General features: G+C 48.8%; 1 protein-coding gene across 1 annotated transcript in view; it reads right to left on the bottom strand.

The window, feature by feature from the left end:
- Positions 1-18,647, bottom strand: part of NWD1 (NACHT and WD repeat domain containing 1) — a 76,460-nt gene that overhangs the window by 39,292 nt on the left and 18,521 nt on the right. Inside the window, 4 exon segments of the mRNA XM_080673169.1 lie at positions 1,011-1,170; positions 2,136-2,339; positions 11,661-12,933; positions 18,089-18,386. Of these exon segments, the coding sequence (XP_080529295.1) occupies positions 1,011-1,170; positions 2,136-2,339; positions 11,661-12,933; positions 18,089-18,386 (1,935 nt within the window).

Raw genomic sequence — 18,647 nt, 5'->3', positions numbered from 1 at the left:
AGGATAAGTAGGAGTCTGTCTGGTGAAATGTGAGGGCAAACAATGGGATTCCTGGGCAAGGGAATGGCATGTGCAACCGTCCAAAGGTGAGAGAGAGCAGAATGAGAGTTTGGGGAGGGCTGAATAATAAGGCATAGTGGGCGATCATGGTGGGAAAGAGACTGGGGAGTTTGTAGGCAGATCATGAATATCAGGCTGGGGAGGTTGGACAGGACACAGAGGGCACTGGGGAGCCATGGGAGGTGTTAGAGGAGAGGCATGATCAGACTGCACTGTCAGAAGCATTCCTTGGGAGAATGGACTGAAGCAGGAGGTCCTGAGGCTGGGAGGCCAGGAAGGAGTTCAGACCACGTCCCAGAGGGAAAGGATGCGGCAGCCTGCAGGGGTTCTGGGCACAAGGGAGAAGACCTGTAGTCCTGAGAGAGGAGAAACGGCAGCACCGAGAAACCATCAGGCCTGGCCCTGTCTCTGGCCTCCCCTGTCCATCACGGGGGACAAAGAAAAAAGAAAAATCGATGGCAACAGAAGACTTGCAAGTGTATTTGCTAGTTGCAGTCAATGGGCTACAGTTATGGAAAATGTGAATGTCAGGGGAAATTGACAGAAGAGCCCATGGGAAGTCTGTGTATTCAATTTGCAACTCCTCCGTAAATCTAAAATGATTTCAAAAATCATTTTAAAAAGTGATTTTAAAAACGTATTAAGTTCTGCCTCGGAGTGAAGGAAACACAAAGTAAAGACCAAGTAATTGAGAAGGAAGAAAAACCTGGAAGGCTTCCTGTAGGAAGAGGCATTTAAGCTGTGCCTTGAGGTGTTTGAGAGGCAAAAAAAACAACACACAACACAAAACAAAAACGAGGAGGCAGCACATCAGCTAAGGATGCCAAGTTTTAGAGCTCCTGGGCATAAAAGAAGAAAGACTGGAAGGAAATGTGTGAATAGTGACTTGGTCTTACCCCGCACAGCCGGGTGGAGGTTGAAGGTGGGGAACAGGGGTGCAGACACCTCACCTTGCGGTCCAGGTTCAGGGGCTTCCCCACCAGTGGCAGGGTGATGAGTTTCTTGGTGCCCTGGCTCCAGGTTCCCAAGAAGAAGTCAGCCAAGATTCCGTGCCTAGTGGCTTTCTCAGGCCCCGATAGGTAGCGTTCTCGGACCACCTCAGCCAGCTGTCTGCAGAGAGGGGATATGGGCTGGTGGGCCTGGGGACCCAGCAAGCTCAGAGCTGGCCACTGGTCTTCCAGGAGACAGATCCCAAATGCAAGTCCATTCTAAATCACATCCAGATGCTCACTAAGTCTTCTGACCACCTGTCCTATTTGCTACTTAACATTTATCTCTTAATCGGCCCATCTTTCCCCCCCTCAAATAAATTGATTAAAAAAAAACAACCTTTGGGTTCCTCGTGTTAAACATAAAATAAGTTATTGAATGACCTAGCAATTCTATTCCTGGAATTATATACAGTATATATGCAGTATATATATTCTGAGTATATACCAAGGGAATGGAAAAACTTGTACACACAAGTTCACAGCAGCACTATTATACTCACCAAAAGGTGGAAACAACCCAAATATCAATCAGTGGATGAACAGATAAATAAATAGTGATGCATCCATACAATCATAAAGAGGAATGAAGCTTTGACACGTGCTATAACCTGGATGAATCTCGAAAACATGATGCTGAGTGAAAGAAGCCAGACACAAAAGGCCACACGCTGATCCCATTGATGTAAAATGTCCCGGACAGGCAAATGTGCAGAGACAGAAAGCGGGTTAGAGGTTGCCAGGGGCCGTGGGGGAAATGGGAGTGACTGCTCCTGGGGCTGGGGTCTCCTTTGGGGTGATGAAAATGTCCTGGAACTACTTAGAGAGGATGGTTGCAAACACTGTGAATGTACGAAGTGCCACTGAGTTGTACACTTTAAAATGGTGAATTTTATATGTGAATTTCTCCTCATAGAAAACAAGCTAGTTGTGTTAGAGTTGGGGCACGGAAACCCTTGAATGCTGAACCAAGTGGACTTGACTCCTGGGAATGGGGAGAGACAAGGGTCTGGACCAAGGAGGAGCCTGGTCAGCGAGCTCTTGCTCTTGGGCACCCAGACAGCATCGCCTCTGCACTGGGCCTACCTGTGGGCAACGGCCAGGAGTGTGAAGCCATCCACAGGCCGCCTGGCCAAGCAGTTCCCCAGGTCGCGACGAAGCCTCACCCACAACAGGGGTGGGAAACGCAGCAGCTCCTTGCTGGGTGGGGTCCAGTCCTGGTACACAGCCTGCAGGACCTCATCATCCAAGGACAGGACGTCCTTCAGCTCAGCCTCCGAGAGCCCGTGCCTGCAGGAAGGAAGGATGGGAAACACACCTGTGTCTCCTGCACGTGGAGGACGCAGACGCCAAGGGATAGAGGGGCATGGCCAGCTCGCTGCACAGTGTCCTGCCCGTCACCCTGAGGATCAGCATTTGGACATGCCCAGGCCCAGTGGGCACCAACGCCTGGTTCCATCTGTACCCATCACCTAAGACCTTTCCTGTCCTTTTCTTCTGCATCCACACAGCTACAGGACCTCCAACCATGCCTCCCCAGGGGAGCATAGGGAGGGAGAGGGGAGGTAACTTGGGAAAATAATGCAGAAACCAACTATGCCCACCCCAGTCTACCCCATATTTCCTGGCCTGAGTAAGGGCTGAGTGAGAGAGAGGGAGTGGCTTTAAATGGGGTGACCGTCTGAAGTTTTGGTGCTGAACTGAATGGACTTTCTAACACCTGCAAGCGTGAGAGCTTTGCAGGGATGGAGACTATCAGAGTTCGTTTCAGAGCAGGGGAGCGAGGGAGGTTGGCTTCTGCTTGCACCTCACTTAGAAACTCATGTGGATTTTTTTTAATTCTGTTATGTTGAGCAAAGTCTTTGTTAGGGTCCATCAAACCTAACAGTCTTCATTTTGATCAAGACACTGGCCACATTCTTCACATATAGAGATGACCTAGTCAGAATTTTCTGATGTATGACAAGGTGGGTATCAACAGGAGAGAGAGAGAGAGAGAGAGAAAGGGTCTCTCAGGCTAAGGCAGACTTTCTCACATTCAGCACTGCTGACATTTGGGGCTTCATCATTCCCTGAGGGGGTGTCCTGAGCACTGCAGGGTGTTGAGCAGCATCCCTGATCTCCACCCATTAGATGTCAGTAGCACCCCCCTCCCAAGTTATGACAATAAAAATGTCTCCAAGCATTGCCAGGTGTTCCCTGGGGACAGGGCGCTGGCCTAGAGCAACTCAGATCTGCTCCAACTCAGATCTGTCTTGGGGCGGGAGCTCAGCTGGGCTGCTGGGTGCTGTGAAGTGAACACACTCCTGGCTCCACCATCACCCTGACGAGTCCATCTGTAAACAGCGTATGTTCATTGAGCTGGAGGCACTGAAGTCCCCTCCCCTGTAGTCACCAACCTTCAACCGCCTTCCGCACCCGCAGGAGGGGCGGTCCTGCCCTCTGCGAAGCCCCTCTGCTGCACTAATTGCATCAGATGTGGAGCCAGAAAGGCCAATTGATTTCTGTCTCCCCGGATTTTGCGAGCAGGATTCAAGGGGGATTCAGGACGATGGCGTCAGGCCCCTGAAATGGGAGCTCAGGATGCCAACAGAAGCTTGTGGCAAGCTGGACTTCTGGGGAGGAGGAAGGAAGGGCCTAGCAAGAAAGCTGATGTGCTGAGCGGATCCAGAGGGAGAGGGGATGAAAAGCTGCCCTGATTCCTGTGGCTTGCCTGTTTCCATGACAACCTGCTTCCTCCATAAAGACAGCAGCGCAGTGGCCTGATGGCCCAAACCCTTTATTCCGGAACATTCCCCAGTCTGTCATTGTAGAGTCCATGCCAGGCCCCCACTCCGGGGTACTACTGGCAAAATCTGGGGCATGCCCCCTGGAGTTAGCTTTGGAGTGGCCCTGGATTCCTGAGCGCCTCCCACGGCCTCGGCATAAAGCCCTTATTGCTTAAGCGTTAGTGTGAAAGGTATTCTGTTCCTGGCAAACCAACCAAACAACAAACAAAAGCCCCCTCCCTGATCCCTGCCCATCTTGCCTGATTTGTGGCAAAAGACAAAGGTCGGAAAGAGAAAAACTGCCCCTAAAACGGAGAAGAGGCAAAATTGGATTGTTAAGCATCTCTGCTGATGGGCTCGAGTGTTCCTGGCGGCTTTTATTAAGCTAAAGCTCTATTGCCTGGTGTGTCTGCTAATTGGCCTCCATCCCACCCTTCTGGGGGCGGGAGCTCAGCTGGGCTGCTGGGTGCGTGAGATGAACACGCTTCTAGCTCCTGCTCGTTTTTTCTGACTCACTGTACACATCTGGCATCTCTGAGCAATCCCTCCTGACCATCCTGAGCCAGCTTCACCAGAGTTTGCAGCCCCAAAACTTTCTCTGGGCTGGGCAAACTTCATTTCTTTAAATTCTATAAACACAATAGAATTAGATTTTCCTGTTACAATTTTGCTGACTCCCATGCCACAAGCCTATAATTAGATGTAGATACAGATTTGAGGTTGATTCTTCAGAGAAGTTTGCTTTTTAAATATATATATACTAGAGGCCCGATGCATGAAGATTCGTGCAAGAATGGGCCTTCCTTCCCTGGCTGCTGGCACTGCCTTCGCTCCGGCCAGAGCCGCCTTTCTGCCTTCTCATGCTGCCCAGAGGCCTGGAGCGGCTGGGGTGGTGCGGAATGCCTGCGTCTCACCCCTCCCCCAGCCGCTAGGTGCCTGCATATGCAAATTAACCTGCCATCTTTGTTGGGGTTAATTTGCATGCTCACTCCTGATTGGCTGGTGGGCATTGTGAATGTACGGTCAATTTGCATCTTACTCTTTTATTAGTGTAGTTTTTTTTATTGATTTCAGAGAGGAAGGGAGAGGAAGAGACAGATAGAAACATCAATGATGAGAGAGAATCATGGATCGACTGCCTCCTACACACCCCCTACTGGGGATCGAGCCTGCAATCTGGGCATGTGCCCTGACTGGGAATTGAACCAGTGACCTCTTAGTTTATAAGTCGATGCTCAGACACTGAGCACACCGGCTGGGCCAGAGAAGTTTGCTTTAAGGAGTTGTTTTTTTTGTTTTTGTGTTGTTGTTTTTTCGGAAATCTCCCCGCACGTTGTTTAGTAATTACAAAGGGAAACATTGCACATTTACAGTGGGGGGAAAAATTGTGCCCAAGAAGGGCCAGGCATCACTCGGGTTTAACCTGGATGTGATCAAAAGGAAACATCAGACCAAACATTAGGTGGAAGGACCTACAATCTTCTTACACACCTGCCCCCTCCCTCGCAAGCTGTGCTCCCTGGACCAGTAGCATCGAAGGAGTGATACCCAGGTCCCAGGCCCTACCCCAGACCTGCTGTAACAGACCTATTATTCAAAAGCAGGACCAGGATACATATACCCATTAAAAATTGAGGAATGTGATCCATGCTCTTCAAAAGGGCACAGACAGACAACAGAATGTTCCAGATTATAGGAGACCAAAGAGATGATAATTAAATGCAATGTGTGGGTTCTGAATTGGCAGCTATAAAGGACATTTTTGTGACAATTGGCAAGTTTTAACTATAAACTGTGTATTAAATAATATAATTGTGTCGGCGATACATTTCCTGAGTTTTATCATTGTCCTGTGGCAATGTGGGGTTCTGGTTGTCCTTGTTCTTAGGGAAAATGTGACATATTTAAGGGTAAAGAGGAGTGATGCCTGTAATAAGTTCTCAAATGGTTCAGGGGAAAACTATGTGTGTGCTTAAATAGATAGATATTAAGACAGAGATTAGATAGGTAGATAAATAAAAAGAGAGAATGATAGATAAATAGAAAGGATTATAAATAAAAGTAAAATAGCTAGCTAGCTAGCAAAAAATAGATGATAGATCAGTAGAAAAAATAGAAAGAAAAATGATAGATGATAGATAGATAGATAGATAGATAGATAGATAGTATGAATGAAAACATTGATAAATAAATGAGAGGGAGTGCCTGGCCAGCATGGCTCAATGGTTGAGTGTCGACCTATGAACTAGGAGGTCACGGTTCGATTCCGGTCAGGGCACAAGCTGGGGTTGCGGGCTTGATCCCTAGTGCAGGGCATGCAGGAGGCAGCCAATCAATGATTCTCTCTCATCACTGATGTTTCTATTTCTCTCTTCCACTTCCTTCCTCTCTGAAATCAATAAACACATATTGAAAAAGAGCGGGGGGGGGGGGGGAAAGAGAAGGAAGGAGGGAGATAAAGCTAATGTGGCCAATTGGTGATTCTGGAGGAAGGGCATTTGGCAGCAGTTGTCAACTAGAGCCGATTCTGCCTGCAGGGGACACTTGGCAACGCCCTGAGTCATTTTTGGTTGCCCTGATAAGGATGGCATTTTGTGGGTGGAGGCAAGGGATGCTCTTTACCACCCTACTGTGCACAGGAGGCCCACACACACTGCGAAGAAGAATCTGGCCCCAAATGTCAGTAGCACCGAGGCTGAGAAAACCTGATGTAGGGGAATTCTTTGCACTATGGGAGTTCTTCCATTAGTCTATACTTTGAAAGTATTTCAAAGTAAAAATTTTACAAAATAAATCTTGTATCTCTGTCTGCATAGAGACAGAAAGCAGATCAGTGGGTATCAGGAACCGGGGGAGGGAGAATGGGGGGTTGCTAATGCAGATAGGGTTTCCTTTGGGGGTGATGAAATGTTCTGGAGATGGATAGTGGTTGCTAAACACTGGATATGTACAAAATGCCACTGAAGTGTGCACTTTATAATTTCTTTTTTTAAAATATTTTTATTGATTTTTTTAGAGTGAGAGGAAGAGGAGATGGAGAGAGAGAAACATTGATGTGAGAGTGAAGCATCGATTGGCTTCTTCTTGGGGATTGAGCCTTTAACTCTGGGCATGTGCCCTGACCAGGAATCGAACCAGCAACCTTTCAGTGCACAAGACAATGCCTGACCAACGGAGCTGTTGCAGAAGACCAAAGAAAAACCAAGCGACACTTTAAAGAAGAGGAGGGACACTGTTTAATACACCAGCAGACTCAGGGAATAGCTTTCCAAATCTGAGTGCAGAAACATGCATGGGGCTTCTTTTTATAGCTCCCTGTGGTCTTTGTCCCGCAAATATGGACCATGCTTCTGGTCCTTTTCGTGGGCCTTGCAAGAAGGCCCCCAGGTGTTGGGGGTCTCCAGGCCATAACTGATGGTTTGGCCTGGTGCCAGCATTAATAACCCTCCCTCCAGGGCAGTGCACTATTCACAGTTTTATGGCCTTTATAACAGGTTCTGCAAGACCAGTATCTGGGAAGGAGGTAGTAACTTAATTATAGGTTACCAAGAATGTACACTGAGCTTGCTGGCATGGATTCAGATCACTAGCCCCCAAATATCAGGGTTACATTGGAATTAGCCCTTTTTAGTCTTCTCAGAGCCACACTGGCCAGGGCAAAATGTACACTTTAAAAGAGTGAACTTTACGATACATGAATTATTGTGGGTGGAATAGTGTTTCCCCCAAATAAGCGTCAACCTGGAACCCATGAATGGGACCTTATTGACAACAGTCTTTGGAGACGTGATCAGGTTAAGATGAGGTCATCCTGGATTAAGGTGGGCCCTCATCTAACGAGCAGTGTCCTTACAAGAAGAAAGAAATTCAGACAGAGAGACACGCATGGGGAGAGGCCAGGAGACAATATGCGCAGAGACTGGAGTGACGCTAAGGAGCCCAAGGAAGGCCTAGGACAGGTTCTCCTCTAGCACCTGAGCCCGGCCCTGTGGACACCTTGATTTCAGACTGCTGGACTCCAGCACTGTCAGAGAACAAATTTCTCTTGTTCTAAGCCAGCCTCCCAGTTTGTGATTTGTAACAGCAGCCCTAGGAGATGACTGCATGCCTTATAGATCAAGTCAAAAAAGAGGACCTGGGTTGCAGGTTCAATCCCCAGCCTTGTTCAGGAGCACTGTGTGGGAGGCAACCAACCAATCTGACTCTCTCTCTCTCTCTCTCCCTCTCCCTAGTTCCCTTCCACTTTCTCTAAAAGAAAATCAATGGGAAAAATATCCTTGAGTAAGGATTAACAAAAATCCTATATAATAAAGAGGGAATATGCAAATTGACCATCACTCCATCACAAAGATGGCGGCACCCACAACGGAGGCTGGGGGTTTCCGTAACACAAGATGGCTGTGCCCACAGCGGAGGCGAGGTTTCCATAACACAAGATGACTGCACCCACAACGGAGGCCGAGTTCCCTTAACCAGCCTTAATGAGCAATCAGCAGGGACCTGAGGCTGTGCCCCCCTCCTTGTCCCCGAGGGGCTTGACAGAGGACCTCAGGCCATGCCCCCCACCCTGGCACCAGGCCGGGGGACCTTAAGCCATGCCCCCTGCCCAGCAGGGCTTGACAGGGGACCTCAAGCCATGCCCCACACCCGGCTGGGCTTGACAGGGGATCTCAGGCCGCATCCTCCACCCGGCGGGGCTTGACGGGGGACCTCAAGGAGCACCTCCTGCCCCGGCCTGGGCTGGGAGACCTCAGGCCACTCCCTCCTGCCCCAGCACTGGGCCAAGGGACCTGAGGCTGCGCCCCCCACCCGGCGGGGCTTGAAAAGGGTGGAACCGGCTGGGTCTGGATCTAGCCCAATGGGGGGGGGGGGCGCGGTCGGGTCTGTGTCTCGCGCGATTTTGAGGTGCACGTGGGTGGGCAGGGACTTGATTCTGGGTCCCGCGGCGTGCCCCAGACTCTGACAGGAGGAAGATTTTCATATACATTTTACTAATTTTCTTTCATCTCTGACACTTCTATTATAGAGAAAGGGCAAATAACAATATTAAAATATTTTCTCTAATCAATCCCCTTTTAATGTGCATGAATTTTGTGCACCGGGCCACTAGTAGATAGATAGATAGATAGATAGATAGATAGATAGATAGATAGATAAAATAAAGAGAGTTAAACATGGAGAAAAGGGAACCCTGGTGCACTGTTGGTGAGGTTGTAAATTGGTGCAGCCACTGTGGAAAACAGCATGGAGGTTCCTCAAAAAATTAAAAATAGAGCTGCCATATGGACCAAGCAATTCCACCTCTGGGTATTTATCTGAAGAAATCCAAAGCACTCATTGGAAAAGACATATGTACCCCAATGTTCATTGCAGCATTATTTACAATAGCCAAGATATGGAAACAACCTAAATGTTCATCAATGAGTGAATGGATAAAGAAGAGATGGTATCCTATATAATGAGAGTGTAGTATGCAAATTGCCCTTGCAACCGGGAGTTTGTCTGGGAGTTCAACCAGGGGGCGGGGCCAGCCAGGGGAAGGGAGGGAGGCCCCAGCCAGCAGCTACTAGGGACCCTACTAGTGCACACATTTTATATATATACTAGAGGCCTGATGCGTGAAATTCGTGCACGGAGGGGGGTGTTCCTCAGCCCAGCCTGCACCCTCTCCAATCTGGGACCCCTAAATGGGCAGTCAGACATCCCTCTCACAATCCAGGACTGCTGGCTCCCAACGACTTGCCTGCCTGCCTTCCTGATTGCCCCTAACCTCTTCTGCCTGCCAGCCTGATCACCCCCTAACCACTCCCCTGCCAGCCTGATTGATGCCTAACTGCTCCCCTGCCAGCCTGATTGCCCCCAACTTCCCTCCTCTGCCGGCCTGGTCACCCCTAACTGCCCTCCCCTGCAGGCTTGATCACCCCCAACTGCCCTCCCTTTCAGGCCTGGTCCCTCCCAACTGCCCTCCCCTGCTGGCCATCTTGTAGTGGCCATCTTGTGTCCACATGGGGGCAGGATCTTTGACCACATGGGGGCAGCCATCTTGTGTGTTGGAGTGATGGTCAATCTGCATATTACTCTTTTATTAGATAGGATAGAGGCCTGGTTCATAGGTGGGGGCCAGCTGGTTTGCCCTGAAGGGTGTCCCAGATCAGGGTGGAGGTTCCCTTGGGGCATGGGGCAGCCTGGGCAAGGGGCCTGTGGTGGTTTGCAGGCCGGCCACGTCCCCTGGCGACCCAAGCAGAGGCCCTGGTATCTGGGATTTATTTATCTTCTATAATTGAAACTTTGTAGCCTGGAGTGGAGCCAAGCCTTCTGCTCCCACTGTGGCGGCAGCCATTTCTGTTGGGATTTATTTATCTTCTGTAATTGAAACTTTGTGGCCTTAAGCGGAGGCCAAAGCAGGCCAGGGCTGTGGAAACTTGGCTTCCTCCATCGCCACGGGCAACCCTAGCCTCCTGCTCTCTCCAGCTCCATGGCTGCTGCCATTTTTGTTGGGATTAATTTATCTTCTATAATTGAAACTTTGTAGCCTTAAGCGGAGGCCTGGGCCGGCCAGGGTGTGCGGAAAGCTTGGCTTCCTCCATCGCTGGGGAAACCCAAGCCTCCCTCCTGCTCTCTCCATGGCCACAGCCATCTTGGTTGGGTTAATTTGCATACTCACTCCTGATTGGCTGGTGGACATGGCTTGTGGGCGTGGCCTGTGGGTGTAGCAGAGTGATGGTTAATTTGCATATTACTCTTTTATTAGATAGGATATATTAGCGGCCCGGTGCATGAATTCGTGCATGGGTGGGGTCCAGCCAGCCTGGCCAGGGGGAGGGGACATAGGCTGTTGGCCGGCCTGCCTGATGGTCCAACTCCTGGTCGAGGGGACAATTTGCATATTAGCCTTTTATTATATAGGATATACACTGAGTGGCCAGATTATTATGCGTTCAGAGATCATAATAAATATATATATATAGTCGAATATTACTCTGCCATAAAAAAGAATGAAATCTTGCCATTTGTGACAACCTGGATGACCTAAAGGGCTGTCTATTAAGTGAAATAAGTCAGACAACAACAAATACCATATGATTTAACTTATATGTGGAATCTAAAACACTAAACAAATAAATAAAGAAAACAGAAACAGACCCATAGATATAGAGAACAAGCTGATGGTTGCCAAAGGGGAGGAGGATGGGGGTGGCTGGAAAAGAAAAAATATATGATCTAGAACAAGGAAATATTGAAAAGAATAACAGTAATAATAAAGGTCAGATTAATATTATAAAGTGCCATCAGATTCCCTCAGGTCTGTGCAAGGTTTTTGCTTGAGGTTTTCTGAGAATTTCGTTGTTTTCAAAAAAACTAAAAATTATTTTATGTGTAAAAAATAAGGCTGAAAGCGCCTTTCCAAAAAATGCATTGCAACTGCCCTGGCCCGTGTGGCTCAGTTGGTCAGAGCATTGTCCCATACACTGAAAGGTTGCAGGTTCCATCCCCGATCAGGGCACATCCCTGGGTTATGGGTTCAATCCCCGGTATGGGAGGCAACCTACCTCTTCCCCCTCCCCCTTCCTCTCTCTAAAATCCATACGCACGTCCTCGGGTGAGGATTAAAAACAAAAAACGAAAAAAGTGCATTGCAACTAATGTTTCTCGGCAATATGCGTTATAATATGAGTTGTATATTAGATTACAACTTAGTTCACTAAATCATATTTATTTTTAAGAGAGGGACTTTTATGTAGTATGTTTTATATTTTTCTTGTACATGAGCTCTAATTACTAGCATAAAAAATAAAATTAATCCAGGTGTGTTTTTTTAATGTGGGAAAAAACAGAGACTTACCGGGAAGACACGATGTAGCCCAGCACGCGGGCCACCAGGAGCTGCCCGTGGGTGTGCTCCAGACGGGCACACAGCTCATGCAGCATTTCCTCAGCCGTGGAGGCCAGAGGGGCGGGCACAGTGAAGGACGCCCATTTCCGGGCCTCCTCAAAGGCCAGCCTCAGCTGCCCAGGGTGCCCGCACTCCGGGAGGCTGGCCCAGAGCAGATCCCTCTGCCCTGGGCTCAGTGTCCTCCTGGAGGCCGCCAGCAGGAGCTGGATCATCTCTTGCCCTTGGTTGCTGGAGAGGGGTTTCACCTCCCAGTAGGACTCTGGGTCCGTGAGTGTCTGCTGCACAGCGTCTAAAACTCCCCGCTGCCCTGAGCAGGCTGAGAAGATGAGGTGGACCCTGGGGGGACACTTGGGAGGCAGCCAGGGGACCCTCCGCCAACGGTGGGTGGAGTCCACATCATCCACAGAGTCCAGCAGGATCACAAGGGACTCGAAGTTCCGGCAGGAGACAGTGTGCAGGAGGGTGTGGAAAAACTGGACCACCCTGGTGTGGGCCTCCAGGACCTGGGCAGGAGGCAGGGGCAGCCCGTAGGCCAGGCACACCTGGAAGCAGATGCTCTGGAGCAGGCCGTGGGCATCGCGGCTCATCTGTGATGTCCCCAAAAGCCGCAGGATGGTCACCGTCTTGCAGCCCAGCAGCCCCGGCATTTGCTCGGCCAGCTTGCACATCAGAGCCGTCTTCCCGATGCCTGGGGGGCCAAAAAACACCAGGGGCGTGTGGGGGTGATTGTCACTCTGCCGGAGTCGCTGTCCCACCTCGGCCAGGAGCTCTTGGCGCCCGCAGAAGGTCCTAGTGGCCTCGGCACTCAGCCCCAGGTGGTGACGGATCTCCTGGTAGAGCCATGCCAATTCCTGCCTGCCCGCCTCCAGCTCCCGGAGGCGCTCGAGGACCTGGTGGTTAGCCCTGGCCACAAACTGCTCCCCTAGCTCCTGCAGGTACCGGGCATGAGCCTTATTTTTGGGGTTCACCAGGTCGCGGCTCCACGGCAGGTGGTGGGCCCTGAGAACTCCCGGCTGCATGTCAGCGATGCGCCTCTTGAGGCTGCTCAGATGGTTCTGGGCGTCTGTGTCCAGGCAGCCGTCTGCGAGCCGGTCCACCATCTTTAGGGCACAGTCTTCCAGGATGTGTCTGTTAAGGTCTTGGATCTCCCTCAAGAAGACAGTGGCCCCCTGCTCCCCATCTGTCAAGCTCAGCAGACCCCGTTCTATCTCCCACTCGATGACTGCAAAAGTAGAGGAGAAGGGGAGAAAGTGTGTGTCACGCGTTGGCCTGAGTGGGGACACTTGGGAGACACATGTGGGAGGTGGGGGTAGTGGTTCTGAAGTTCAACATGCGCCTGAGTGATATGGCATAACCTTAGACAAATGAATGCTCTCGAGTATGTCCCAATAAAACTTTATTTTAAAAAACAAATGGTGGGCTAGATTTGGTCCTCGGGCCATCTTTTGCCAGACCTTTGTTCCAGAGCAGGTAGCAGCTGCCCTGAGAACCCATATTTTCCAGAACCGAAGGGCCATGTTGACTACTTAGAAGCCATTGTTTGGAAATAGCAATCAAACCTACCTAAGAAGTTATTTTTGAAGCTGCCCTGCACTCAGCAGAGGCTCCTAGCTCTTTGCAGCTGAGTGAGCCAGCCCCTTGGAGACAGGAATTAGTCTCTGAGCCAAAGACAAGAGCCACTCAAAAGTCCTCCTTGGAGTGACCCCACATTCGCCTCAGCCCTGTGAACAGGTGTGAAGGCAGCTAACAGTCCCAAAATGGGATCCTTCTTGAACACATTTCAGCATGAACCAATCCAAGACCATCTTCAAGCTGTGTGACCTTGTGCAAACCACTGTACCTCTCTGAATCTGTTTCCTCCCTGTAACATGGACATACTAGTCCAATCGTGAGGGGCTGTTCTGAGGATTTTCTATGAACTAATACTGTGAAAAGCTGAGCACATTATGCTGATGGAACAAAGCCAATCAAAAGATTACAGACTGTGCAATTCCATCTTCTATAACATGTTGAAATCAAATTATAGAGATGGAGATGGATTAGTGGTTGCCAAGGGCTGGGTGTTGGAAGGGGTAAGTGTGCCTCTAAAGGGGTAGCAGGAGGGATCCTTCCAGTAAGAGAACAGCCCTATGTATTGACTGTGGTGGTTACTATAAGCTACACAGGTGATCAAATTGCACGAAATGAAATACACATGCATAGGCTAGTTGCACACACACACACACACACACACACACACACACGCCAAGTAGCACTCTCTCTGGATTATAACAATGTCCACATCTTGGTTGTAATATTGTACTCTAGTTTTGCAAGCTGTTACCTTTGGTGGAAACCAGTTAAAGAATGCCTGGTTAGTAGTCACAAAATAACAGTATAGGGAATTTAGTCAACCATCCTATATAATAACAGCATAATATGCTAAGTGTCCCACCGATCGACCATTCGACCTGTCGCTATGATGCGCACTGACCACCAGGGGGCAGACCAGTAGGTTAGCTTCCTGCTGGGATCCAGCCAATAGGGACTGGGCGAGACTGGCCGGACATGCCCTGGAGCCCTCCCGCAGTCCCTTCCCAGCCCTGATCATGCACCGGTGGGGTCCCTCAGCCTGGCCTGCCCCCTCTCACAATCCGGGACCCCTCAGGGGATGTCAGAGAGCTGGTTTCGGCCCTATCCCTGCAGGCCAGGCTGCACCAGGCCTCTAGTATTGTAATAACTATGAATAGTGCTAGGTGGGAATCACTTTATAAATTATATAAATGTCTAACCACTATGCTGCACACCTGAAATGAATATAAAATAATATTGAATGTTCAGATAAATAAATAAAAAGCAGCCCAGCCAGCAAGGCTCAGTGGTTGAGTTCGACCTATGAATCAGGAGGTTGCAGTTCAATTCCCGGTCAGAGCACATGCCTGGGTTGCAGGCTCCATTCCCAGTGTGGGATGTGCAGGAGGCAGCCAATCAATGATTCTCTCTCATCATTGATGTTTCTATCTCTCTCTCTCCCTCTCTCTTCCTCTCTGGAATCAATAAAAAATTTTTTGAAAAAATAGATAAATAAATGAAAAGCAGATCCCCAGGCTTGTTCTCTCCCGCACTCTCCCCCCACCACCTTGCTGTGTGCCCCGTGGTTTGCCTCATCCACTCCTGGGCCAGTAAGTAATAAACCTTTTTTCTTTAAAAATAAAGAAAGAAAGAATACATGGAACCTCTTTCTACTATTTTTTTGCAACTTCCTGTGAATTTCAAAATAAAAAGTTTTTAGAAAAGAAAGCTGAGCAAGGAACTGGAAAACAACATGCCCGAGATGCCATTGCTGACAGGCAGAATGCTTCCTGCTACTTCCGCGGAGTCCCTGTTTGTTCTTTCATGTGGGACTTCTTAACTGGCTAGGTTTGACATTGCCGCTCAGAGCTCCAATGAGGTCATGGCTGGGACAAGACCCTTTAAACCCCACCATGACTCCATGACATACTAACTCTGACTAGTTCCATTTTACAGATGAGAAAACTGAGGCTATAAGCCTGCAAGAAGTCAATACAGCTGGAAAGGGGCCAGGCTGAGCTGTAAATCCAGCCCCATTTCAAAGCGCAGATCCCAGATACTGATTATAGCTTTGATGGCAGACATGTCATGAAAGCAATTAGCATATTTAGCTCCATGTCATGGAGCAAACAATAGCGACCTAGTAAGTGTTCAATAAACAGTAGCCATCAACATTAGTCTCATCAACCATGTATTCAAAATTGATATGTCTTTCCTATCTTAACCAAAGGATCAAGGTTAGCATCACCGTGATCTCAGGTGGGCATCAAGTACCCGATACCCCTGATATGATGGCTTGGAGAGGGAACATCACCTCTGTGATCTTTCTCCCAGAAACCTATAACCCCAGTCTAATCACAAGAAAACACCAGCCCAGCCCAGAGTGAGGGACGTTCTACAAAACACCTAGCCAGTACTCCCCAAAGTGGTCAAGGTCATGAAAAAACAAGGGAAGACAGAAATTGTCACAGACCAGAGAAGCCTAAGGAGACATGCCAACTAAACACAATGTGGGACCCTGGATGGGGTCCTGGGACAGAGGGATGTTAACGGGGAAACTGAGGAAATCGGAATGAAGTCTGGAGTCGAGTTAATCATCATGTACTGACATTAAGCATCAGTGTCAAATTTTCAGTCCCAGCAAATGTACGGCGATCACATAAGATGTTAACTTATCTGAGCAAAGAACATACGGGAACTCTGCACTATCTTTGTAGCTTTATAACCTTGTACTTTCCTGTTAACCTAAAATGACCCTCCCTTTGCCCAGCGGGCATTGCTCAGTGGTTGAGCATCGACCTATGAACCAAAAGGTCACAGTTTGATTCCCAAGGGGGCAGCTGATCAATGATTCTCTCTCATCATTGATGTTTCTCTCTCTCCCTTCCTTTCTGAAATCAATAAAAATATATTTTTTTAAATTTTTAAATGATCCTCTCTCCAAAAAGTTTATTTTTTAAAAGTGAATATGTCATTACTAGAATTAATATATATCTAACAGATAATAATGATATATTTTAATAAAATTTAAATATTAATATAAATTACTATATTTAGTATCTTTAAAAAATCAGTATATTAAATTTGTCCACATATTTAATGTTCATAACATAAATTCACATATTTAATGTTGATAAATAAACTCATACATTAAATTTTAGTAATAGGTAAAATATAATCAATATATTTTAATAAAATTAAATTCATATATGTAATATGTTTATAAATAAATTTATATATTTAATATTTTAGTAATAGAAAATATATAATTAATATATTTTAACAAAATTAAGATACTATTAATATCAATTACTACATTCAATATATTTAAATAAATCAATATATTTAATGTTTACATATAATATAAATCCACATATTTTATATATATATATATATATATATATATATATATATATATATATAAAATCCTAATATGCACATAGACTGAGTGGCAGAACAACTGAACAACCAGTCGCTATGACGTGCGCTGACCACCAGGGGCATGTATGGAACATGACGGGCATTGGCTGCAGTGGGATAGTGGAGCAGGTGAGCAGGGGGTGCCAGACCAAGGTGGGGCACCAGTCGCTGCCATCGGGGTGAGCCTCTGGTGGTTACTGAAAATTCTTTGCTCCCACGCGCCATGGTCCCGCCTGCTCGCACCCGCTCGCTCAGTGCCATCAGCAGGTGCAAGCGGCTGCAGGCCCCGATCACCCTTGAGTGCTCCTCCATCTCCCCCTGCTCCTGAGGGGTGATTGGAGCAGCAGCAGCTGCTCGCACCCACTGACAACACTGGCCCTGCTTGCACCCGCTGACAGTCAGTTTGAGCAGGGCCAGGCGCCGTCAGCACGTGGGAGCAGCGGTGGCGGGAGTGGGGCTGCCAGCAGACAGGGGACAGGAGGCCACATTGGGAGGGGCCAGGCGGGGGCATGGATGATGGCCCGAGATCCGCCCCTGTGCCCACTGCAGCCTCGCAGCCCAGAGTTCCTTTCAAGGTGCAGGAATTCGTGCACTGAGCCCCTAGTATACTTATAATCTAAATTCATATATTGAATATGTAGATAAATGAATTCATATATTTAATAGTTTGAGTAACATAAATTCCTACATGTAATGTTTGGTAATATAAGTTGACATACTAATAACCCACAAACTGATGTATTACTAACTCACAAGCAATAAGAACCTGTTTCTTGCTTGCAGCAAGAGATGGGGAAGGGAACTGATTATGCTGCATTTTTAGAAAAATCTTTCTGATATCTGGAGTGGAGGATAATGTGGGTGGAGGGTGGGGTGAGAGGTGAGGGGCCAGGCGGGAGCCGGGTGATGGACTCAGCAGTTACAGGGTCTGATCCCTACTCTCACCCTGGGCCAGGTGAGACTCCTCCTTCCGGGGCCTCAGTTTCCGCTCTGAGGCAGGTGCCGCAAGGCCAGAGGACTGAGCTCTCAGCAGGATCTAACTCGGGCGTTCCATTTTCCCAGGATTGTCCTGGGTTTGGCCCTAACAGTCCTGCATCCCCGGAGCCTCTTGGTCCAAGGCCAACAGGGATGGTGGTTGTCTTAGAACATGTCCGCTAAAGCCAGGAGCCTCCCTGGGAGAAGCAATGGAGCTGGAGGAGGAGAGGAGGATCCCGAGAGACCAAAATTTAACCGGAACACGGCTGAACTCTCCTTGGTCATCTGTAAAATGACCTTTCTCAGAACCGGGGAACTAGGCTGGTTCGGCATTTATAGAAATGCGGACCGTGGCATTTGGACAACCCTCAATGTGTATTCTGATTACATGGGCATTTCCCATGGGTCCCAGGGGAGTCTCACTACCTCACCTGACCGTTGGTAGCGATGCCACTGCTCCTGGGTGATGAGGCCCAGCCTCCTGGCTTCCTGGGCTCCACAGCGCAGCACAGAGGTCAGGGTGGCCTCCTCTGGCCCGCGGGTGTCCCTGGTGCCCAGGGCCTGCAGCACGTAGCTGGGGGGCACAGTGTTCTCGTCCCTCCGGAAGTGGTGAGCCACCAGCTCCAGGTCACCCGGCCTGGTGGTCAGCTGGGCCTTCAGTGCCTCCCACTCCTTCTCCTCGATCAGCATGGGGACCGGACAGGGGCCGTACTGGTCACCGAGGAGGGCCTGGCAGAGAGAGGGTAAGAGAGAGGGGCACGGGTTCAAATCTCGGCTCTGGCACTTAGCTCTATGACCCTGGTGAGGCACGCAGAGCTCCTAAAAATGTGCCTGGCTGTAGTGCCATGGTGAAAATCACATTAAGAAGTGCAGGCAGAGATCGCACCTGCGTACGGAGGTACCAAGAACACGGGAGGTACATTTGGAATCTGACCGAGCATCTTTTGCTTGGGAAGCCCTCTGTGTCAGTTGAATAGCAGCCCCTCCCCC

Source organism: Plecotus auritus, assembly GCF_963455305.1.
Source record: "Plecotus auritus genome assembly, chromosome: 6".
Lineage (NCBI taxonomy): Eukaryota > Metazoa > Chordata > Mammalia > Chiroptera > Vespertilionidae > Plecotus > Plecotus auritus.
The sequence above is the reverse complement of the archived record's forward strand: the minus strand, read 5'-3'. Positions and strand labels throughout refer to the sequence as shown.